The 26,379-nt window shown below is 37.6% G+C and overlaps 2 protein-coding genes across 3 annotated transcripts in view; one reads left to right on the plus strand and one right to left on the minus strand.

Moving 5' to 3' along the window:
• Positions 1–6,419, minus strand: part of SCYL2 (SCY1 like pseudokinase 2) — a 60,663-nt gene extending 54,244 nt beyond the window's left edge. For both annotated transcript variants that reach the window (XM_063075749.1, XM_063075747.1), the window contains exon 1: positions 6,231–6,419. The gene's annotated coding sequence lies outside the window, so the exon portion shown is untranslated. The remainder of the gene's footprint in view (positions 1–6,230) is intronic.
• DEPDC4 (DEP domain containing 4) lies at positions 1–26,379 on the plus strand. Its single transcript, XM_063115639.1, is given in 19 exon segments — positions 1–36; positions 5,861–6,434; positions 6,535–6,711; positions 9,064–9,472; positions 10,029–10,179; positions 10,298–10,304; positions 10,681–10,704; positions 15,217–15,288; positions 15,291–15,340; positions 15,343–15,407; positions 17,697–17,747; positions 17,749–17,831; positions 17,834–17,914; positions 18,553–18,626; positions 18,628–18,689; positions 20,737–20,861; positions 23,628–23,680; positions 23,773–23,851; positions 26,204–26,379. Coding segments are annotated over 19 exon segments (2,349 nt in total).

Genomic DNA, 26,379 nt, shown 5'->3' on the forward strand with positions numbered 1-26,379 from the left:
ATGGAGCCGGGGGAAGTTGAACCCAGCAGCAACCAGGTAAAGAGCACACCAGAAACACCATTTTCATGTGGGTAGCCCACCATAGCCACCACAATTGCCATGGTTGCCGCAAAAGCGGCTAGTCTCTATAGCAGCAGTCACAGCCACCACGCAGATGGCACACCAGACTCTCAACTGCATTGACACAAGGAGAGGCACCAGCGGAGACCAAAAAAAAGGAGAGCCTCTCTCTCCACAAAGCACACGCCAGAGTAATACAAGATGCATCTGATTGATTTACAATAATAGCAGAGGACTTGATCACACCTCTCTCATTACTGGCAGATCATCTAGGCAACAAACCAACAGAGGAACAGTTAATCTATCAGATGGAGAGAACAAATCTATGGTTATTAGAGGGGGGAGGGAGAGAGAGGATTGGATAAGGGGCATAAAGAATAAGTATGCTAATAAAAAATTTTAAAAAACTGGGGAGGAGGTAAAGGAAAAATACACTGTGAAGGATATTGCCATCAAAGCGGAAAGAGACAAGTAAAAACAACCGTTGCATTAGCTTATAAAGTGATAAAATGCTACAGAATATACATGCACTATAGGAGCATTATAGGAGCAAAAGGAAGAGGAACAGAAGAAGGTTTCCCAAAAATAGTAATCCTAGAATTGTTTTTAAAAGTGAGTAGGAATAAAATAGAAAATAGAATTTAAGAGTAAAAACACAAAGTAAAAACAAAGCAGTTCAGATAAAAGCTGGAAGGAAAGAAGAAAGTATGGCAAAGGAGACTGGAAAAGCCAGATCACCAAGGGCATTGAGTAGTAAGAAGTCAAGCCTGAGAAGCCACAGCAGGGTTTCAGGTATGAGTAAGATCATCAATCACTCCATCAAGCAGAGTGAAAGATATACTAGGGGTGGAGGTAGGAAATATGTCAAGAGTGAAGAGAATGTCAATATGTAGTTTAGGGATGATATATATAATTTAGAATGTATAAAAAGCAATAATAATAATAATAATAGTAATAAAATAAAGGACACTTGGAAATATGGACAAGGAAGATAGGGAAGAGATGGTGGGTAGAAGGGGTGTTTCAAAGGTGCAAGTTACACAGATGTTTATTTTATAATTACATATTAAACTATGTTATGTACTTTTCTGTGTTATATTCCACATTTTAAACAAATTTTAAAAGGGAGAGGGCTGGCTGGCTAGCTTACTTGGTTAGAGTGTGGTGCTGATAAATCCAAGGACAAGGGTTTGGATCCCCTTATGGGCCAGTTGTGAAAAATAAATAAATAAAAGGAGAGAGGTCATTGAATTGAGGAAATAGCAGTGAGAAAGGTAAAGAAAGACAAAATTAAGAAACAAATACAAGTTAGAACTAAGAGCTTAGTGACCAATTAGATACGGAAAAGGACAAAACTAGGAATCCCACTCCCCATACTTATCTCCACTTTCAGAGTCTAAGTGGAGAGTGAAGCCATTTATCAAGGCAGGACAGGTTGTAGGAGACAACCGTTTGTTGTTTTGTTGTTTTTTTTTTGAGAGGGAAAGAACTCAATTTTGATCATGTGGAATTTGAGCTGCCTAAATTACACTCATATAGAGATATTTAGTAGGTTTTTAGATACGCAGGCCAAAAACTAGAAAAATGTCTAGATTGAAGGCAAAAATCTGGACATGATGAGCCAGTATAGTAAGACTGTGGCCTTGAAAAAGGTTACTCAAGGAGACCCAAGAAGAATATCATGAGAGTAACGGAAGGCCAAGGACAGAATGATCTCAAAGAGCCTGTAAAATAAGACCTGAACTTAAATGAGATTTCGAATTATTAGCAATAGCCATTTGACATGTTAACAAACCTAGAGTCCAAACATATTTTCTTAAAATGATAGCTTTTCAAATTTTCATTTGATTAATTAGTAAATAATACATCAAAAAGACAAAGTCATAAATGGCAGAAATGTTTATTCACGTAAGCCATTTCTTCCTGTATACCATTTAGTAGAATTCACTTGAAATTCAACCATCTTCCCCTCCTAAATCTCAGTCAAAATAAGATTTGGGGTAGCTTCAGTATGATCCCAAGATTGTATCTTCCCTACCATCTTGCTCAGCCATCACCTGGCTTTCAATAGAATGCAGTATGTGAATCTGTTGTAATAACAGATTTTATGTGCACCTGGTAGAAAGTGGGTGAGTACTACAGCACCTGATGGCAGGTAGCTAAAAGGAACTGGCAATTCTTTCAGTTTTGCCTGCTCATGAACTCTAGATATAGCAGGAATATAACAGGTAAAATTATATTTATGCTAAAAAGAATTTCCTGAATTTTCAAATAACACAGCTGCAAAAGAATCCCTTACTTCCTCAAGAACAGAATATTAAAAAGAAGAACTAGCTTGCATTTTTGTTGAAAATACTACAATGCAAATAAAAGGTTACTGTAATTACACCTGACAATAAAATTATATTTAATAACTTTTGGTCTCATTATACCTAGCAGAGACTAGACTTTCAATAAGCATAAAATAATACACATTGTCTACAAAGAACAATAATAAATACAAATGAAATCAAAATGGTTTGTTTTATCCCTTAAAGAGGCACAGTGTCTGAGATTTTTTTCTATGTAAATGCCTGAAAATAAAAGAATACCACTTATATAATCATTTATAGTTAAGTATGCATAAAATGAAACTTTGTAATTCTGAATAAGAATTACACTTACACAATATTAAATATTTTTGGTAAAATGCTTAACAAAATTTGGGGAAAAAATTTTGTCCCCACATTCCTATATGCAGTGCATATCTGTTTATATCTAAAAAAAAGATGATTTTCAAATACATTCTTGAAATACGTGTTTCTTCTTGTGGGAGCACTCAGAGATTACTAGAAGTTTTTTAAAAAGAAGTTTTCAAAAAATGGGTTATACCATTCTTTGGCTTATACAGAAGTTATGTTTAATCTTAGAACAACAAAGATTATACCAGCTGAGTACAATCATTCTCTTTACAACTACAGAAAGTATCTAATTATTGAGTTGAGCAAGAACAGATTATGTACAGAAGACAAGCCTGATTTAAAAGACAAACATAAAAAAACTGAAGAGACTTAGCAATGTACAGTGAAATACACATCTCTTCAACAAATTATTCAGTACCTACTAGGTGAAGAGCATCATGCTAAGTGTGGTGGGAGAAACAAGAAGCAAAACATTCAGCTTCCGTCACTGGTTATAAACTTAAGAGCATTGTACAATAAGATTTAAAAAGCAACATGAGAGATTATAAGGCAACGTATGTTTAAATATCAAATTAGTAATTTCAACAAGTAAGATCTGAGATTACATCCAAGTCTTTTGACAACACTTCCAGTACATGTAATTAGTGCAGTATAGTTTTTACTACAAGAAGTTAATCAGAATCTTGAAATTATTGTAATTAAAAAAAAAAAAAAAAAGCAGCACCAGTAGTGGGGCGGCAGTTTCTCACTAATGGGCCCCTCTAGCTAGAGAGGGAGAAAAGGAATAAATGGGTAGGAAATTGGACTAAATGACCACTAAGGCTTACTTCCTTAGGTCTTACAGTTCTTCCTTGATTTAAGGAAAGTATGAAATCTGAAATACAGTGTAGTACAATGTGTGAAAACAAACTCCTAAAGCACTCAAGTGTTGTCTAAGACAACGGTTTTCAAAATCTGGTGAACATCTAAATACCCTGGATAACTTGTTAAACCATATAAATGCCTCTTTTATCTCAAATCTTTGGAATCAGAATCTAAAAAGATACTGTTAGTGCATTTGTATCTTGATCAAGCTCCCCGGGCAATTCTGATGCACAGCTAAGTGTGAGAATTATAAGTATACAATCTTCAGAGGCCAGGAAACCTGAGTTCAAATGCCAATTCTAATACTTACTAGAGCTGTGACCACCAACTAGCCCCTCTAACACTATTTCTAACCTATAAAATGGAGAAAAGGCATCCATACCTCAAGTAATTGTTGTGATTAAAGATGATGATGCACAGATAAAATGCTTAGTACAATTCCTGATACACACGGTAAGCATTCAATGAATTCACTCATTTAATAAACATTTATTAAGCACTTACACAGTATCAGGAAATGAGGGACATCTCATTAATTTATTAAATATTAATAAATATGGCAACTCTGCAATGCTGTCATGAGAACCTATTATCAGCGGGATCTACCCTAAATCAGGAAAGTCTTCCCTGAAGTGAGCTGAATGATGAATAGGCATTAACTGGATGAAAAGGAAAGGAAGAACATTTCCAGGAAGAAGTAGTACAATAACCAAAAGCCATGTACTTGAAGCAGGAGAACAGAAAGGAGGACAGGGTGACTAGATGAGAAAGGGAATGCCAGAAAGCACTATGGAGATGAGGTTAGAAAGGCAATCAGAGGACCAACCATGGCGGGCTTTTAGGGCATGTTAAGGATTTCAGTTTTATCTAAAAAACAGTGAGAAACCACTGAAGGACTTTAAACAATCGAGACAATGTTAATAGATCTGCGTCTTGAAAGAGTCAGTGGTGTGGAAAACAACAGAGGAAGCCAAAGTAGAGATACAGGCAGAACGGAATCAGGAGGCTACTAAAGTGGTACAGATGAGAGATGGAACTAGAGAGTAAACAGATTCAAGAAATATTCAAGAGGCAAAATAAACAGGACCTCATGAGAGATTGATTATGAGGTATGAGAAAAAGAACTGTCAAACTTCAACTCAGAGAGAAAGAGAGAGGTGTATGATGATGCTAGTCACAGAAATAGCACAGTAAAGGAACTATTTTTTTTCTTGGAGGGTGTTCATAAATTGCAAATATGTGAGTATGAGAACCAACTATAGGGTTCTGTACAGAAATATTCCATTGTATGGAAGTACGATGCGCCTATACTTATTTTATTGGGTGTTTATGGATCTTAGAGACAAAAGAATAGGTTTCTACATGTGTATAAAGTAGATCTAAACATAATGAAAGCCCTTGCCTTCCATTAGATTTCTTTCCTTTACAAAATCCTCCAGAAGTGTATATTATGACCATAGTTTACCGTTGCCTCAAGAAGTAATTTATACACTCAGCTGATGTCATTTTTACACTTCTAAAAAAATTAATATTAATGCTAAAGAATAAGACAGGAAACCAACCAAACAAACAAAAAGCATGCAAAGTCCAAAAGGAATCTTCAAGCACCCGACTTTCAAGCGATCACCAGAACATGATCATGATCATGATCATGATCAGGTTTTATTTACAGTGATAAGCTGGTTTGGAGCATTTTCGTCAAACGCTTAATTTTCCAGAACCGACCCATGCTACTTAGAAAACTTCTCACTCACAGAATCCAATTCTGCTTTTTTTTGTTTTGTTTTGTTTTGGTTTTTAAGTGTCATTATACAAATAATTCCTGAGTTGAATACACAAAAACTAGTTGGCAACTCACTACTGGTATAGCGTTTTTAAGTCGCTTGAGTCTGGAATCATCCAGGCTGTTAGAAAAGCAGATTTGATAATATTGGTCGCCTTAATTACTGATCATAGGTACGTGTTTGGTCGGATCCCAAGTTTTTGCAAGCTTTACCGGTCTAAACCTTCCTCCCTCCTTTCTCTCCCGCTTAGAAAAACACGAGTGTAGGAGCCACCGAAGGGGCTTTTAATCTTAACAAAACACCTGCCCCACCCACCTCACACACAATAACCTTCCATTCCAGAACTACAGCTACGGTCTGAGAAAGACGCCTGGCGCTAGGGTCCTGGGTGGTGACACAGGCTACCGGGGCCGGACCTCAGAACTGAGGGGAGCTCTCTCAGTCCTGAAGTAGTGTCTAATTTCCCAAAAGGTCACCAAGCTCTCCACCACGGAAACCCGAGCTCCCGAGCCTGCCCGGGGGGCTCTCCCTACGGCAAACGACTCTGGTCCCGGGTCTCCCGTCGCCTCTCGAGACCTCTTCGGGGGACTCGGGCCTCCGAGACACGCGGCCCGGAGCTCGCCGCTCGTCTGCCCCCGCTTCGCGAGGGCCCCCAACGCCTGGCCCGCCCGGCCCGAAGCCGGCAGGCCCGTCACCAGGCAACAGTCGCCAGCCTGGGCGGCCCTGGGAGGCCTACTCCGGGCGCGACTCCTTCCCTATTCCCCCCAGGATGGCCTCAGTAGCCCAGGCGAGAGCACTGCCGGTGAGAGAAGTCGCTCGGAGCAGGCGACCGGTCACTCACCTCTTCCCTCTCCTCTCGGGAGGGGCGGTGCAGGTGTTCGATACCTCCGCCCCCCTAAACACCACCTGGCCGTTCCTGCTCAGCCTCAGAGCCTGGCCGCCGCCGTTGGTTTACTCCATAGCCTCCGCCACCCCCGCGGCCGCAAAGGCTGGAGCCGGAGGGAGGAGGAAGGGGGGAGGGGAGGGGAGGGACTGGGGACCAAGAGTAAGGCAGAGGGAAGACTGAAAGTCCTGCCGGCCAGGACATGACGTCACTTCCGGCTGATTCGACAGGGGCGGGGCCCGGGCTTGACTCCGCCCCCGAGAGTCAGGTGGGGGCGGAGTTGCGGAGCCGGGGGAGGAGCCGGCGCGCTCGCTTAAGGCGGTTCTTTTGACTCCACAGTTCCGTAGCCGGAGCAGCCGGGACGAACTTCCCGGCCCAGCGCTGAGCGGGCCGAGTTTCGTGAGCCTTAATGGTTGCTTCTGCCAGAAGAGGAGGACAGGTAACCCTATAGATCCTACCAAATGCGTAGTGAAGGTGGGGAGGCAGCTGAGAGAAGCGGGTGGTTTAGACTCTGCTCCTCGGGGTTCTGGGGCCCCGCCCCCTGCCCGGTTCACCGTCCTCCCAGGTCCTGGACTGGGGACCTGGGTTCAGCCTTTTCAGGGGTTACTCTGGTGAAGGGCCCCTTAGAGAGTCTAGGAAAGCAGTGCCTCGCAAATTTAATATGTACACGAATCAGCTGGGGACTTTGTTAAAATGCAGAGTCTGATTCGGGAGTAGAGTCTGATATTCCGCGTTTCTAGTAAATTGCCAGATGACGCCAATGCTCCTGGTCCCTGCGCTGCACTTAGAGCACAAAGGGTTAAAGTACTAGAGAGCAAGTTTCTTGAGCTAGAAGACCATTTCTTTAACCTGGCCTACTTGTTTAATGAATATCGGAGGTAGATTGTCCACGGAAAATACCTCGTGTCCACTGCTGATAGCCTCTAGCTCCCCCCAGCGCCGTGGGGTACCTTCCCTTGCCCATCACCCTCCCTCCGGCCTCCCCCTCCTCTGTCGCCACTCTGTCCACAGTATCTGGGGCTAAGATTTTTAGGATGAAAAAACAGACAACTTTTGTTAGAAAGGAATTTGAGGGTGATGGATTTTTCTTTCTGTCATTTTCTCACGAACACCAGACTGCTATGTAAAATTGGGCATACTGTTTCTAGTTACTCCTAGTTAAAGGAGAAAAGAGCTTAAATTCTTGGATTCTACCAAGAATATCTGGAAACAGCATTCTAGACGTTTTAACTTATTCTTTTATCATTCTTAAAATTTTTAAATTAAAATTTTACTGGGGTATAGGGGAATGGAGTGACTGCTAACTATGGGTTTCTTTCCAAGTGGTGAAATAGTCTGGCAGTAGATCATAGAGATGGTTACACAACTTTGAATGTATTAAAGGTACACCGAATTGTACACTTTAAAAGGCTAAATTTTATGGTATGTTAATTATATCTCAATAAAATGTTTTTACTGTATCCAATTAATTATAAAAAGAAAAAAGTTATACACAATCCTCTCCCTGTATGGAGGGATTGGTTCAGGGACCTCCCAGAGATAGATACCAAAATCTGCAGATGCTCAAATCCCTTATATAAAATGGCATAAGTGTCTCTAAGTTGCTTATACTACCTAATACAATGTAAATGCTATGTAAATAGTCGTTATACTGTATTGTTTTTATTTGTATTATTTTTTATTACTGTGTTGTTGTTTTTTTTTTGCTGGCAGCTGGCCTGTACACGCATCTGAGCCTTTGACCTTGGTGTCATAACACCATACTCTAACCAACTATGCTAACAGGCCAGACCCCTAGAATATTTTCTATCTGCTCTAGGTTGAATTCACAGATGTGGAACCCCCCAATACAGAGGGCCAACTTCATACACATTTTAAAAATTCAGAAGCAAATAGAATAAAAAAGTGAACATCCTCTTTCATCAACCACCGTTACAATACTACTTCCTAAAGATTAATAGCTTTCTTTCTATTTATTTACATAAATATTTGTGGGTAGACTAAGAATTCATTTTTACCTAAGTGGGATCACAGAATACAAATTGTTCTGCTCACTCGGTTCATTGGTTTTTTATTTTTGTTTTGGGTTTTCTCCCCTACTTAACCAGATCCCACCATACTATAAACAGCTGTACTTCTTTCTAATGGCTGCCTACTATTCTATAGTAAGGCTATACCATAATTTATATCATTATTATTTATATAATTTATATAATTTATTTATTCCTCAGGTGAATGGACATTTTCATTGTTTCAGGTTTTTATTGTTTCTCAGTGAACTTTTTTTTTTATTTTTGGGGCAAGAACAACAGACAAATTGATTAGTTTTAGTCAGTTCCTTGAGCGGACCTCTTTGATGAAAAGCTTGCCATTGATCAAAAGGCAAAAAGAAGAAAGAAAAAGCAAAGAGACTGGTAAAGCCACAGCTCTGTAATAATCAAGACTTCAATGAATTTGCATTCCTTTTAAATGTGTCCTGAAATAATATCCTTCAAGATTACATGTAGTTAGTAGTTAATCATGTAATGTTAAGGGTATATACGTTCACATAATAATATGTTTTACATCAGTAAAGCAAGTTCCTAGGTTTACTTTATTTTTATTGGCAGACATATATGGTGCAGCTTTCGTAAATATGTTATGGTGTATGGTGCACATAAGACGGGAGATGAAATTTAAAGACATTAACTGCAAATATGCCATCAAAAAGCATCAGGTTCTCAAAACTGAAAAACTTACATATATGTGTATAATTTAAATTTGTTAGAAACTTTTTTTTTTTTTTTTTCAGGATGCTCTGGTCCTTTTCAAGCTACTCAGCTATGGGGTGGTATTATTCACTCCCTTCAAACCCAAGTGGAAATAAAAAGGAAGCATCATTTATGAACATACAAAGACTGTTTTACTAGTTCTGATGTTGTAGATTTAGCATTTAGTCATCTTACGCAAAATACGTGCCTAAGTAGCAATGACATCTCTCGTCTTAAAGGAGTTTGTCTTTTCCAAGTTCTAATGGATCATAAAGTCTTTGAACTGGCAGGAATGAAGATATTCAAAAATGAAAAGGAGCTGGAATTTGAAGATTACAACAATAGTCTCTACAGGTTTCTAGGCAATAAATTATCTTACGTTTGTTGCAAAAGAAAAAATAATGCTGAGAATGGGTTAATTGATGAAATAAGAGCAAAAGAACCTTTAAGGTTAGTGATAACCAAGATACTGGAATATATTTTGCGTAGACCCTGGAAGAATTATCTTTATTAAGCTGAACTTGAATGTTATGCTTTTAGTTTTTTTCAGAAGTCAATTAAAGAAATAGCTGTGTAAAATTAATCCTCTTCTACATTTGCTCTACAACTTTTGTGGAAGACATTATGAAATAAATTTTTCAGAATTTATATCAGGAAAAACTTTATATCCTTTGGAGAATTGATATGCTTTCTAATTTTGAGAAATAACTTACCCAATGTAATAAAAGCTAAGATTCTCTGGAAACTCAGAGCAAAATTTTCTATTCCATCATAGCAACTATTTTAACCTTAGAATTAGTGTATATGCTTTCTCTTTATTTAGAATCTCAGTTTATCCTCTTTGGGTATTCTATTAAATTTATTACTTGTGTCTTTTATTGAAAGTTGCCTAAGTATTTTTGCAAAATAGGAATGTGTAAATATATTTTAATAAATTAATTAAAATATATATTTGAAATTTTGGTCCTGTATATATGAAAAAGTTTCACATATTATTTTTTAACAGACCAGAAGATGAAATTATTTCAAATCCTCTAGCACAAGAGATCAGTGAGGAAAGAACTGAGGAACTTATTCATACAATGAGTGAGAATCCTGCTTTACCTCCAAAGATTACAGTTAACAAACCTGTTCTCCATCTTTCAAAAGAAATTTCGGTTTCCATAATTTTTTTCGGAACTTTGTAAACTATCTTCTTTATTTAAAAGACATTTTTTAGAGCAGTGTCAGGTTCACAGCAAAACTGAGTGAGCAGAGTACAAAAAGTACAGAGAGTTCCTGTGTACCCATTGCCCCCACTCATACGCAACCTCCCCCATCAGCATCCTGTACCAGGGTAATACATTTGTTACAACTGATGAACCCACACTGACACCTCATTATCACACAAAGCCCATAGTTTTCATTAGGGATCACTGTTTTTGTTAAACATTCTATGAGTTTGTACAAATGTATGGTGATCTGTGTCCATCATAGTATCACAGAGTAGTTTCACTCACTGCCCTAAGAATCATCTATATTTCACCTACTCATTCCTCCCTTCCCTCTAACTGCTGGCAACCACTAATATTTTCACCGTTTCCAAGAACTGATTGTTTAGATGTGATAAAAGTAGTGTGTTTGGTGTGTTGACTCTCTGCTTCTCTTCTCTGTAAGAGCAGCAATTACATCAGACAAGACAGGTGAGGCAACATATATCTAATAACAGTTTACTTTTTACAATGATCATGACCCGATTAACTGGAGGTGCCATAGTCTCTCTTACAAGAGAAAACATTCACATGCACTACCAGTCAGACCATCTTCTTATGAGTGTATTCTTTGTCCATTGTATAAACCTCTTCCAAACTTCCTTCTCTTTCCCTTTTTCAGAACAAACTAGGATTGCTGTGGCTCCACTCCTCTTTACTATTTACTTCATCTACTTGTGTTTTTCTCCTTATGGTGCCACTAATTTTGGAAAGAAGAGCCCCCTAGTTAGGGTAATTAGGACGGATACATACACAGTTCATTAATGGTCACATCCTTTACTGCATTTGGTCAAACCATGACAGAAGCAAGACAAGCATGATTTACACACTAGAGGAGCAAACTTTTAAATAGTTTTTTGGGTTTTTTTTAAAAGATGACCGGTAAGGGGATCTTAACCCTTGACTTGGTGTTGTCAGCACCACACTCTCCCAAGTGAGCAAACCGGCCATCCCTACACAGGGATCCGAACCCTTGGCCTTGGTGTTATCAGCACCACACTCTCCCAAGCGAGCCACGGCCAGCCCACTTGATAGTTTATCAACAGTAGTTAAGATAGGTGTGATGAGGGAAATACTGGGTGCCCAAAGAAAGGGTGTAGAGTGAGAAGAGAACTCAGAGGAAGACTAATATTTAGAAGACAAGCAGAAGAAGAGGAGCCAATAACAGTACAGTTTTTATCTATTACAAATAAAAAAATACCTTTTCCTATTATTTTCCCTTGAGAACACAGGGTACCTTTAGAAATTTCCAACTAAAGATGGCTGTAAATTATCAGTAAAGGTACTGATAAGAATAATTTCCATTTATTGGGCCTTTCTCTCTGCTAAGCAATTTGTTATGCATTTTCTCTTTATTATCTATAATTTCATAGTAGGCCTATAAAATAAGGGAAACAAAATCAGAAGGACCATGATTTTTTTTAAAAAAAAAGCACAGGAGGGAAGAAGAGCTAGCACCCTTGTGTACTTTTATAAACATTTTAATTTTTATCATGCACTTAATGTAAAGCATTTAAATAGCTCTACATGTTTTATTACAAAAAAAAAAGCAGTTCCCCACCCGTCTCCTCCCTAGAGACAGCCATTTACAACTCATATCTGTAAATAGCATGCCTATATCACTACTTTGTAATTTTTCAGTTTGAGGCACATCTATTAATTTTCTACAAAGGAGGATGTAGATTTGAGACCCTTTCCTTCTTTGCATCTGTTTCAAAAACACTTCCCCATCCTCCCATCTTCCCAATGTAAATAGAAACTTACTTTGTTTAGAGCAATAAGCTGTGTTCACATTATTTTGGGCATAAATGCTATTCAGAGGTGAGCTGTATAGAAAACCATGGTTTCTTTTCCTTTATCACATTTTGTTTTTCTTACAGCAAATACATTTTGGCTTTCTGTTTTGCTTAATTTTTTATGTTCATAAACATTTTCAACTCCAAACTCCAACAGTTATCTAAACCATCTGTTGAGATATTCAGATACATCAAGTATTTAATCAATTTCATCTTCTTCGGGAAATCTTCTCCACAGGATTTCTGATGCGTTTCAATCTGGACTGTGCTCTCTGCACTGGTGCACAGCTGTCATCCTGGAGTTTCCCTTCGCCTTCATTGTGGGGATTACCTTTGCCTCTCTCTTATGTTGGATCTCCTATTATCTGTCTTCTGTGTCTTCCTTTTTCTTGTTTACTTCTCATTTTGGTGGCACACTTTTCTAGCAGTTTCCTGAGTAAGGGCTCATGGGAGATAATTTTTTTCATTAGTATTTTTGAATTTTTTTTATTCACACCTCTTATTTGATTGACAGTTTGTATTCTAGATTGGAAATAATTTCCCACAGAATTTTTAAGGCATTTCCCCATTGTCTTCTAGCTTCTTGTGTTGGTGTTGAGAAGTCTAAAGCCATTCTGATTAATGATCCTTTGGGGCCGGCCCGTGGCTCACTCGGGAGAGTGTGGTGCTAATAACATCAAGGCCACAGGTTCGGATCCCATGTAGGGATGGCCGGTTAGCTCACTGGGTGAGCGTGGTGCTGACAACACCAAGTCAAGGGTTAAGATCCCCTTACCGGTCATCTTTAAAAAAAAAAAAATGATCCTTTGTATATGATCTGTTGCCCACCTCCACCCCTGAAATTTACAGGATCTTCTCTTTGTCCTAAGCTTTCTGAAGTTCTGAAGTAATGTGTTTTAAGGTAAATCTGTTTTCATCCACTGGGCTGTTTCAATCTAGAAATTGTCTTGGATTATTCAATTGATGATATCCCCCATTTTCCCCTAATTCTACCTTCTCTGTTCTAATTCTGATCTTTTATTCAGTTATTGGGTCTTCTTAACTAGTCTTCTAATTTTTATATATTTTTCTCTCTTATTGTCCATCTTTTTGTTTTTGTTTTATCTACTAAGAGGTATTTTCAGATTCATCCTCCAACCTTCCTATTAATATCTAAAAGCATGGGCCGACCCCGTGGCTCACTCGGGAGAGTGCAGCGCTTCCCGCCGCGGGTTCAGATCCTATATAGGAGTGGCCTGGTGCGCTCACTGGCTGAGCGCGGTGCAGACGACACCAGGCCAAGGGTTGCGATCCCCTTACCGGTCACAAAAAAGGACAAAATAATAATAAATAAATAAATAAAAGCACTTATAAATTCCCATAATTTCATTTTTCACGTCATCCTGTCCTTGTTTCATGTTCACCTGTCTTATTACCTCTATATCCCTGGCACCTGGAACAGTACCTAGCACAAAATAGGTCTCAATAAATAGTTGTTGAATGAATGAATGAATGTTCTGTTTTGATACCCTTGAAGATGAGTCTTTTTTCTACTTTCAGACTTATTGATAATATATCTATTTATAACATTTGGTGACTTGATAAAATTTTCCTTCACTCTTTCATATGTGGCTGTTCTTGCTTTCTTACTTAGGGTATGACTGCTTAAGGCCCACTCTTTTTTCTATATCTCCTTCTAACACCTGGTTCAGTGCCCTAAGCAAAAAATGGGTATTGAGAAAATGTGGAGTGATTGATCAGAGGATATTTATGATCTTAAGTCTTTAGTAAAGATGTTAATTTGATTTATTTTTGGCCAATAAGTTTGAGATAGCAAACTCAGATACCTTTAGGAGCCAGGAATATCAGAGAGCCAGAAAGTATTTAATTATCAGACATGTAGGAAAAAGTATATGTATACTGACCTTTCTCTTGAAATGTATGCCCCTCTCAGGCTATTTTTTCCCCCACTTAACACAGAGATACAAGTACTGAGAAATAGATTTTTACTGTAGCAAAAACAGCAGGACAATACCATGAAAATGGCAGCTGACACTCAGTTTCAGTGTTTGGGATATAGTGGGGAGAGGTGGGATTTGTGATGAATTGGAAATGACATGCCAATCCAAAGGGGATGGCCCTAATTTGTATAGCTGATTTTGGTCAGGCATTAATTTAGTATTTAGCTGATTTTGTATATAGTATATAGCTGATTTTGGTCAGGCAGTAATTTAGTATTATGAGAGTTTGTGGTTTTGCTTTTCGTTTTTTGTTTCATAAGTAGAAGCTTTAAACCCAGGATTTTACATGAAATCTCCCATTTTTATACAAGTTAATTTTTTTCAAAGTATTTTATAACCAAACAAATCATGGCTGTGGGCCAAATTTTGTCCATAGACCACTGGCCTGGGAGCTCTGCAAGTAATTTACTATAGCTGTTGTTTTGTAATTTCATTTAATTAAAAGGAAAAACAAAACATTAATTATGATCTGACAGTTAGGGTATTAAACACTTAACAACAGGAATAACCTGAAAACCAAGTTAAGATTAACCTAATACTATATTTTAATTTAAAAACAATAAACTACAATTGTCTGTGTTGCTTTGAATAGAAAGATAATTAGTAATCTCATATTTTCCCAGATGTGTAAAATAATTTACAAGCATGACTAGTAACTTTTTATATTTGGAATTAACATAATGTTGGCCTTAAAAGCTTGATAATGTTGCTTTATAATCAACATAGCCAGAAAATAAAATCAATATGGCTTGTAGCCCTGACGTCTATTTAAAGGTCAATCTTGAAAAGAAAAAATGTAATATAACAGATTTAAATTATCCTAGCATTAAATCAACCCATTATATTATTATTAAAGTGGTTTTTCTTTTGTATTATTTAGAAATGGAAGGGCCGGCCCGTGGCTCACTCGGGAGAGTGCGGTGCTGATAACACCAAGGCCACGGGTTCAGATCCTATATAGGGATGGCTGGCTGGTGTTGTCAGCACCACTGGCTGAGCGTGGTGCTGATAACACCAAGCCAAGGGTTGAGATCCCCTTACTGGTCATCTTTAAAAAAAAAAAAAAAGAAACGGAAGAATTTTATAATATTGGTTGAATGTGTGTATGTTGTTTATCAGTCTTGATAGTTGCATTATTTTTTTCTAAGCTGTGGAGGATATTTGGAAACAACAGAAATTGTTACATATTCTTCAATTAATTCACCTTCTATTCCTGGGAAAAAGTTGGAGCTTCCAGTTAAAACACAAAATCTTCAGTTAAATAAAGAGCAAGATAAGATCTTGTTATCTCTAACACTCGCCTAGACAGAGAGGTTATTCCAAGCTTACATCTGCCCGAGTAAGTGACTATTTTTATTGTCAATTTATAACTAAAAAATTCTTTCACGTATCTGTCCTTGGTATTTTAAGATGTGAGAACATACCTGCATTATAAGCTGACACCATCTCTGTTTTACAAATTAATTACTGTGAATTCTAATTTCTCTAACAAAGAAAGTCATTAGTTATGACCTATCAGAAGATCATTGGAAATCAAAGTGGTTCCATTCATAGGAACTCATGTATATGTCAATTGTCCTCTCCATGAACCATCAAAAGTTCTATCATTTCCATTTTATTACCATAAAATAATACAGCCATCACAGTTTCTACCAGTTTATTTATCCCTGCCCTAGAAGAATCCACAGTCTAGTATGGGAGACATACATGAAAGAAAAATTACAGTCCAATAAGATAAGTCCTATCATAAAATCAGCCTTATTTGTGGATAAGAAATTCAGAGAACGCTATAACCTGAATGAGGCTCCCTTCCCTTTCAATCAAAATTCCAAAATATTTGTCACTCTTGAGTAAAGTAGCTGCTGGCAACTATAGGTTTGAAACCTTGGGAACTGGGGTTCTTTTTGTAGCAGAGAAAACTGGTGTATTGCTTTCTTCCATGTGGGCCAAACAAGAAAAGAACATCAGACTCCAAGGCTGGGGACCAGAAAGCTTCAGATCCTGGGAAGAGGTTAGAGACCTGTGGACCCACTTAGATAGTCAAGTGTGGTCCTGTTTGCACATGGCAGGTTTCCCTCATTCACAATAGGCCAAGAAAGACCCAAACAAAGGGCTGAGTCCTCCCTGCCTTTGAGTCAGGGATAGTATAGGACACCAGAAAAGAAACAGGATTTCTTCAGGTACTTGTGCAGGGAGCTGACAGCAGCCAGTCTGCCTTTCTATGCTTCCAGGCAGAAAGGGCAGGTTATCTGTGAGAGAAAAACGATCAACTGTTGTTAGTCTTTTCATCTGCAATACTAGGATCTAAAAGATAATGAATCACTCACATTAGGCAAGATATTCCATTCATCTGTGAGGGCAAAAAAAAAAGAAAGAAAAGGAAGGCAAGAAGTAAGACAGGGTGGCAAGATATTTGAGGATTATGAAGAATTCATCTCTCACTCAAGAACCCATCCAAAGAAAATATTTCAGGAAAGACTTTAATCAGACTACAAAGAAATAACTAGAACTCCAAGAGGGGGAAAGATGAAGAGGAGAAGAGATACTGACAGGCAATGAATTTTGATCTTTGCTCTCTCAGTTAATGTTTTTCCTTCTCTCCCACTTTACATGCACATGTGCCTGTATACACATGCACACATGTAACGTAGATATGGTAAAACTGTGTGGGAATGTATAAAATAAAAGTTAAAAAGTCAAAAGGAAGGGATATATTATTAGGATAATTTATAATAAATACTAACCTATCTCAGCAAAATGTACGGGTTGGGATGGCAGCAGATGTGGAGAAGAGGGAATAAAAAGACTTCTGAAGGTGTCACTGGAAGGAGCAGGGAGGGACAGTATCCTAAATGTCTATTCTTATTGGGGTGGGAAGATAAGAAAGGGAAAACAATGTGTAGTGGGGTAAACAGTGCATCTGGGCTAGAGAAATATTTGGTATCTTATTTTCAAGTGATAAGAGAACCATACACATCTCATTACTGGAGCAAGAAAAGGAAAGGGAACCACTAATGGAATGTAACAGTCAGATAAACTCCTCTGAACAAAATCTAACAAAATTAGAAATAAATAATAAAACAGTGGCCCTCCAAAATTGTAACTTCTTAAAAATAAAGATATATAAAGGTATGGTAGTATTTTTTTTCTCTTTTTTAAAAAAATTTAATTGACATTGTATTAATTGTACAACTTATAGACACCTCGGTTGGTTCCATATCTTGGCTATTGTGAATAGTGCTGTAATAAACATGGGGATGCAGATATTTGATAAGAAAAAGAGCTTTTCCTCTCACTCATTTATTTATCTAGCACAATATATTGAAATGATTCTCTCAAAAACTAGTTTCCTCCTTGGGCCGGCCCGTGGTGCTGATAACACCAAGGCCACGGGTTCGGATCCCATATAGGGATGGCCGGTTGCTCACTGGGTGAGCGTGGTGCTGACAACACCAAGTCAAGGGTTAAGATCCCCTTACCGGTCATCTTTTTAAAAAAAAAAAAAACTAGTTTCCTCTTTAGATTTGGTTAAAGCTAAGCTAGATTTTATCATGTTTTATCAAACAGTGCTTTAGTTAAATGGAAAAGTTAAGCATTGATATATTTTGTTTTGCATTTTCCCCTCCAGGATTGATAACTGGCTTAATGCAGCAATTGAATGCTTGGAATATTTCCCTGATACTTACAGTTAGTCAGCAGTTGGTGCAAAACAGAAATGAAGAGACAAGACTAAATATTCAGAAGAATATACTCTTTGATGTCGTAGTAAATACTATAATCCAGAGAGAGATTGCCTACTAACTGATGAATATTTTGATATTCATTCAGGAATTATTGAACTTTTAGGTAATGGGGAATGTTAAAACTTTAATTTTTTGCATAATAAAACACTTAAATATACAAGTTGAATAGAAAATTTTATGTATTTTATAAGTATTTCATAAGTATTTCATTTCAATGTTTTTATTCTATGGTGTTAAGGTACTTCATGGAGTCTTTTTTCGCTTTACTACTCTATTGTCTGCCATGTAAATTGTACTATCGGCTGTAATAATGTAGTGTAGAATGTAAATCTAAGGTACAATATATCACAGGGACATTCTAAGAAACATATTGATATAGTCCAAGAGAACGGAGGTGCCTAGAGATACTAATTTCTGATGTGTTGATTTGGTGACCTTTTAGCAAAATAGAAATTGAGTGACATGGTATTATGCCACTCTTTTAGCTACATAGGTGGCCCTGTAATTCCTTATTAAAAACAAAATACTGTTTGATAATTCTGGATGTAATTACACAGCATATTATTTAGAATTTTATATATGCATAATTTCCTGTTTTTGAAATATTTCATAATAAAAAGTTTTGAGTGTAGAAAAGGACCTTCACACCAAATGTGCGTTGTAGCATTTTAATTGACTACTAAGTACTTTACTTTCCATTTTTGGTCCCATGCTTTGTCTTCTTTGTAACCCATATAACAGAAAATAAGAACAGAAACACTGAAGCAATACAGCTGTATCTAAGATTACTGTTGCCCAACATCAAAGAAGAATTACAAAAGACTAGTTACATTTGTGGCTATCATATCAGAACCTAATGCCTACAAGTTGCAAAAACAAATGAGAAAATTTGCAGTAGTAGTTTTATAGTCTTTTGCTATTTGTTCCTTTAAAAAACATTGAAGCTGCAAACAGGGACAGTGACAACTGTCCCTGTTTGCAGATGACATGATCCTATATATCGAACAGCCTAAAGCCTCTACAAAAAAACTCTTGGAGGTGATAAATGATTTCAGGACAGTAGCAGGATACAAAATCAACACACAAAAATCAGTAGCATTTCTATTCTCCAATAGTGAACATGCAGAAAGAGAAATCAAGAAAGCCTGCCCATTTACAGTAGCCACCAAAAAAAATTAAATACTTAGGAATTGAGTTAACCAAGGAGGTGAAAAATCTCTATAATGAGAACTACAAACCACTGCTGAGAGAAATTAGAGAGGATACAAGAAGATGGAAAGATATCCCATGCTCTTGGATTGGAAGAATCAACATAGTGAAAATGTCCATACTACCCAAAGTGATATACAAATTCAATGCAATGCCCATCAAAATTCCAAAGACATTTTTCTCAGAAATGGAAAGAACTATCCAGACATTTATATGGAATAACAAAAGACCATGCATAGCCAAAGCAACGCTGAGCAAAAAAAATAAAGCTGGTGGCATAATGCCACCTGACTTTAAACTATACTACAAAGGTATAATAACCAAAACAGTATGGTACTGGCATATAAACAGACACACGGATCAATGAAATAGAATAGAGAATCCAGAAATCAACCCACACACCTACAGCCATCTGATCTTTGACAAAGGCACCAAGCCTATACACTGGGGAAGAGACTGCCTCTTTAGCAAATGGTGCTGGGAGAACTGGATATCAATATGCAGGAGAATGAAACTAGACCCATACCTTTCACCATACACTAAAGTCAACTCAAAATGGATTAAAGAATTAAATATACACCCTGAAACAATAAAACTTCTTAAAGAAAACATAGGAGAGACACTTCAGGAACTAGGACTGAACACAGACTTCATGAATACGACCCCAAAAGCATGGGCAACCAAAGGAAAAATAAACAAATGGGATTATATCAAACTAAAGAGCTTCTGCACAGCAAAAGAAACAATTAACAGAGTTAAAAGACAACCAACAGAGTGGGAGAAAATATTTGCAAAATATTACATCTGACAAATGATTCATATCCAGAATATACAAGGAACTCAACTTTACAAGAAAAAAACAAGCAACCCAATTAAAAAATGGGCAAAAGAGCTAAGCAGGCATTTCTCTAAGGAAGATATACAAATGGCCAACAGACATATGAAAAAATGCTCAACATCACTCAGCATCTGGGAAATGCAAATCAAAACTACACTGAGATACCATCTCACCCCAGTGAGGATGGCTAAAATTCAAAAGACCCTGAATGATAAATGCTGGCGAGGTTGCGGAGAAAAAGGAACTCTCATACATTGTTGGTGGGACTGCAAAATGGTGCAGCCTCTATGGAAAATGGTATGGAGGTTCCTCAAACAATTGCAGATAGATCTACCATATGACCTAGCTATCCCACTGCTGGGAATATACCCAGAGGAATGGAAATCATCAAGTCGAAGATATACCTGTTCCCCAATGTTCATCGCAGCACTCTTTACAATAGCCAAGAGTTGGAACCAGCCCAAATGCCCATCATCAGATGAGTGGATACGGAAAATGTGGTATATCTACACAATGGAATACTACTCAGCTATAAAAACGAATGAAATACTGCCATTTGCAACAACATGGATGGACCTTGAGAGAATTATAATAAGTGAAACAAGTCAGGCACAGAAAGAGAAATACCACATGTTCTCACTTATTGGTGGGAGCTAAAAATAAATAAATAAATTAACACGCACACACACAAAAACCGAAAGGACATTGTTGGGTGGGAGGGGGGAGAGGGAGGAGGGAGGCGGGTTTTGGTAATGGGCCACAATAATCAACCACATTGTATATCGACAAAATAAAATTAAGAAAATATAATAATAATAATAAAATTAAATTAAATTAATAAAAAAACATTGAAGCTAATGTTAATCTTTCTGTTTACGGTATAATAACAAAACAGTCCTCCTGAAAACTCTTGGAAAAGCAGTTTTGCAAAACAAATCATTATTAAAAGTATGGGCAGAACAACTGGTCTGGTTTCTACTGGAGTATCACACAGCTCTTCAAGGTATCTCTGGCATTTTGTCTGGATACATTTTTTACTAAGTTACTTGTGTGAAGCAAAAAGACAAATCATTTACTTAGTGAATAATCTACGGAATACCTATAATGTGCAAAGTTTGAAGTAACGCCATCTTCCTACACCCACTAAAGAGAAGAAAGCAGACTTAAACCAATTTCAGTATTTGCAAGCATATTGGTTGATCTATTCAACCCATTTCTTGTGCATTACTATGTGTCAGGCACTGTTTTACATGCTGGGAATACATCAGCAAACAAAATACAAAGATCCAGGCACTTGAGGAGCTCATATCCAAGTAGGGGAAGACAGACAGTACAAAGATACACACAATAAATCGTAAAGTCATATAGTTTGATAGGAAGTTATAAATTCAGTGGAAAAAAGAGAAAGACTAGTTAAAGGGATTTATGGGTACTAGGTCAAGGGTGGGCAGGAGCTTACAGCATTAAATAGGGTGGCCAAGATTGGGCTCACTGAGAAAGTGAGATCTGAGCAAAGACTGGAAGGGGAGAGAGAGTCAACCAGGTGGCTGTGGGGGTGGGTAGTAGTTTGGGGCGGAGAGAATGGTTCCCAGAGCAGAGGAGATACATGCCCGAGTGCTGAGGAACAGCAAGGAAGTGGTGAACAGAGGGGAAGGTAGTATGAGATGATATCAGAAAGGTGGGAGTGGGTACACAAATCACAGGAAGGCCCTCATAGGCCATTGCGGATTGCTTCTCCTTGGAATAAAATGGGGAATGATTGGAGAGTCTGAGCAGAGCAGTGATATGATTTGACTGACGTTTATAAAGATAATTCTGACTTTTGTGTTGAGAACCGATTTAAAGAGGGACAAGGGTAGAAACACAAAGACCTTTTAGGAGGCTGCTGTAATAACCCAGGCAAGAGGTAATGGTGATTTAAAACAGAGGAGTAGGCTCCATTGGCTAGAGTGCAGTGTTGTAACACTAAGGCCAAGGGTTTGGATTCCCATACCAGCCAGCCACCAAGAAAATAAAAATAAAATAGAAGAGTAGCAGTAGAGTTAGTGAAACACAGTCATATTCTTCATATATTTTGAAACATTTTATTAAAAAGGTTGTTTTTTAGCCTCACTATTGTATTTTAGTACCAGACAGTAGTATAAATACTGTTAGTGGTGTTATTTTTCCAAAGCCTCTATAAAGAATTGTTTCTTCAATTTTTTTGCTTAAAAATTTTGTCCTATGTCATAAAGAAACATATTGGTTCAAATTTTGTGGTTCTGTTTCTTTTCCATTATTAAAGAGAAAAGGGTGGTAGTATGTATATGTAATCGAAGCAGTCCCATGTATGAATTTTAAATGAAACATGTTTTAAAATCTCATTTGTAAGTCAGGTGTTAGGTACTACACATAGTTTTTCATCAAAAACTACAATAAATGGAGGTTAGGGCCCAGGTTACATAAATGTTTAATTTTATAGTCACAAAACCAAAATTCTCATATATAGCTTACCTGCAAAATGAGTCCCAGATTCCAACTAGGAATTTAGAAGGAACATTCTATTTGCCACCCTCTTCCTTACCACTCAGCTTCTCTGCACTTTCTTCTTTCTCACCCTGCCTCCTCCTCTGGGTAAATAAATTTGCTTCTTTCCTACATATGATGCAGAAGCTAGAAAGGATTTTTTCATTTTTCTGTCTACCCCTCATGTCTGAACTATCAGTGTCATAAACATATTGGTTCAAATTTTGTAGCAGACCACAACGAGAGAAAAGTGACTTGACATGGGCTAGAGGAAGTGGGGGTGTGGGATTCAGGAAGCCAGGAGAAGGGCAGCAAAGACTGGTTTCTAGAGATTAGAGGGTGAGGTATTTCAGGGAGGCTGAGATGGGGGTATTTATGATAGGAACTCTCAAACATGCCCAGCTTGTTCTGTTACGGGGCTTTATCTATGCTCTCTACTGTCTGTCTGGAATATTCTTCTCTTAAATCTTCCTATGGCTCATTCCTTCATAGCTGTTCAAATCTCTGTTCAAAATGTTAGCCTCTCAGAGGACAGAAGCCTTCCCTAACTATCTAAAATAGTTACCCACCTTTTTCACTCTAGCCTCTTACCCTGCTTTGTGTTTTCTTAATGGCACTTATCACTACCTGAAATAATGTGTATTATGTATTTGCTGATTTTTTTAAATTGTCTTTTTCTCCTATGAGAATGTAACTTCCATGAGTTCAGGAATTTGACCTGCTCATTCATCACCTGGAATAGTACCTGGCGTATGGCAGTCACTCACTATATTTTTATTGAGTGACAATGAATTAATGGGGACAGCTTCATGGCTGAAAAGTGGCAGGACAAGTAGAAGCTAATGAAAAGGTAGCTTGGGAGCCAGGAAGAAGGAGCTGTGTGGGCATGAGCTTCAGGACTGGCAGGGTGAAGGAATGCCCTCTGTAACAATATTAGTAGAGAGATTATTTCTCCAGATATATGTTGTAGTCTGAGATTACCTTTGGTGTAACCAAAATTGGAAAAGGAGTATTTATCTATTTTAAGAGAAAAATGTTTTAATATATTTTAGAGCTACTATTTACATAAGGACCGTGTAATTACATTGTAATATTATTTAGATGAGTGTGTTATGAAAATACAAATAATTTTTATTGTTATAGGAGAACATTTCACTAGTGATATGTTAACCTAGTTTCAAATATAGTACATACATGAAAGCAGAAATAAGATTTTAAGAATGCTAAAAAAATTTCAAAAATGTATACCCTTTATAATTCGGAGGCCTTCTACCACCTACCTTCTCCCCATCTGCAGTTCTCTTCCCCTACGCATTGGTCAAAAATGTTGAGATTTTTTTTTTCTCTGTTGAATTCCTGGCTGGAAAAAAATTGATATTGAATATTTGAAAATACCTGTTTTTATGTAGATACTGGTTACTTTGCTAGATCTGGTTACTAAGAAACTTAAGAACCTTCTACATGGAGAAGATCCAGATGCCATATCAGGTATTGATTCAGACTTGTTCCTCCTTTATCATTAAGTGACTGTTGTGGCCAAGTGGGTTGGAAAGTCACCAAAGATAAATGTTATAAATGGTGGTTACATTAGGATTATTTTTTAATATCTGCAGGACAAGTCCTGTCTTTCATTTCTGCCCCTGATTCTCACTTCACTTTGGATTATTATACCCATCTGTGTGTTTCTTTGCTCCTGTGCACTCTGTCATCTCTTTTTCAGACTCTCTCAAATTCTTTTCCTGTTTTTCATTTTCTCTTCCCTGATCCCTTCTTTTCTAGGGGAAGGATTAAATTTTACAGAAAAGAAGACTGATCCCCCAAGTTTAATAGACTCCATGATTCTTTTCACTCAATGTTTTGTGGCAGTTGATCTGATTCCTTAATTTGGAATTTTTTAAAACTGTAAAATATTTTTGATACAAATTTCCTAAGGTTGTCATAGAGGAGATGAAATAGCATAATAGATATCACTGTGGACGCTAGGGCCAAATTGTCTGGGCAAGTCATTTAACCCTTTTGTGCCTCAGTTTCCTCATCTACAAAAAGGGAAAGACAATATCATCTATTCCATAGTGTAGTTGTTATTTAGTATTTAATAACAACTGAGGGAAATTTCCAGTCCTCCACAAGGTCAATATTTGAAACTGCAAGACTTTGGAAAACCAGGCCCTGTGAAGTACATATGCTTTTTAGTATATTCCACATTTTAGCATGCTGATTTGCTGAGAGGAAAGCATCAGAAGGAAGGGGATACTGAAGAAAAAAAGATGGCTGATGAAGTCAGGTCCAGGAGGAGGCAGGAGGAAAGGAGTTCCAGGTCACAGGATCAAGGGTTTTCCCAGAACAGGAGAAGGGATATTGGAGTAAGGGTGACAGTGTATGTGGATATAAATAAAAGTGTTGGTCCAAGGGTGGGTAGGAAGTTGAGGGAGATCACTAAGTGATGAATTCATTTTTCTTGACAACGTAAGAGGAGGAGATCATATTGTCTGAGGGGCTGTGGGGAGAGCATTGAATGGATGACATGAGAAGACAGGAATGATTTGAAATAGATAGGGGGATGGGAAAAGGAGTTGAGAAAGGGAAAGTAAATGAACTAGTCAAAAATTCTGACAGCTCAAATAAAGTAGGCAATTATAAACTTTAGTGGTGCCATTTTTCTCTGCAGCACTTATTTACTTGAATATTGTAGTAGAAAAGTACATTAGAGCATTGATGAAGAGAGGGGATTTTGATTTGTCAGGTGTTGCAAAAGGATAGGAGTGCAAGAGAATTGAGGACGCATGTTGGTGAGACTGGTTCACGTGTTCAGATATGTGTCTGACTCCGGGTGGGAAAGAAGATTCACTAGAAGGGAGGCTGATGAACAAAGAAAAGTGGCACATCGAGGTTTTATGTTGAGACTGAAGAAAGTTGACACAGCTAAAGACAGCATAGTACAGAGGTGAAGACCTCAAGCCCTGGGAGTGTACAACCCTGGGTTCAGATCCTAGCCCAGTCACTTGCTAGCCAAGTGGTCCAAGCTTTATTTCTTTATCAGTAAGGTATGGGGCTAATAATAATACCTACACCCCTATACCTCAGGATACTGAAGATTCAATGAGAAAAAGTAACAAAAGCTTGGCACCGTGTTAAGCACTCATTATAAGCTATTATTATATTATTATTTGAAGGATGTAGATTCTGAAAAGAGATTTGGGTATAGGAGTTTAGGTTTTTGGAGACAGCATAATTCCAGGGTATCACCATAGGTGTGTTTAAGGGAAGGCCATTATAGTGAAGATAGGCAAGAAAACCTGATGTTAATGGGCTTCAGGGTTTCAAACCTTAACTCTGACTGAGAATTGCTTTGGTGTGTGTGGAGACTAAGGTGTCTTCATCGGTAGATTAGCATAGGGAGAAGTTCAGTTGACTGTACATGCTAAGACAGCTCACAGTGGAAGAGCACTCCTGTAGAAATCAGAAATTCTCTGTTCATGTTTTACACATGCTTCTGATTTGTTAAGCATGTCATTTAAGTTCTTTGTGTATTCTTCCTGAAACTGGGATAGTAGGTCCTTGCTTCTCCTATTTGCTGGAGTTATTTTGGACATCAAATGAAATAATGTATGTAAAATAAGATAATGTGTGTTTTGCTGAGGTATAGAGCACTTTCTAAACAAACAGTATTATTACTCTGGAGCAAAGAAATTATGAACATAGGTAACATTATGTACTACATTTTGAAAAAAAAAAAAAAAGCCCAGCATAAGGCCAATTTGGATTAAGTACATTTTAGGAGTTTTTTCTTGTTTTGTTTTTGTTTTTTAACTTGCTTTTTCAATTGTACTTTTTTTTAAGGCTTCATATTTTGCCAACCCTTGACGTACAAGGAGTTTGAAAAACGAAAGGGAAGGACAATTCAATATCTTCACCAGTTGGCTCTTGAGATTGATTATAACCCCAGCATCTCTTTGAAAGAAAAAAAGAAGTTAATTAAGGAATTTCAAAAACACCATCTGGAAGCTTTGAATTAA

The sequence above is a fragment of the Cynocephalus volans genome, chromosome 12 (assembly GCF_027409185.1).
Source record: "Cynocephalus volans isolate mCynVol1 chromosome 12, mCynVol1.pri, whole genome shotgun sequence".
In the NCBI taxonomy this organism is placed as follows: Eukaryota; Metazoa; Chordata; class Mammalia; order Dermoptera; family Cynocephalidae; genus Cynocephalus; species Cynocephalus volans.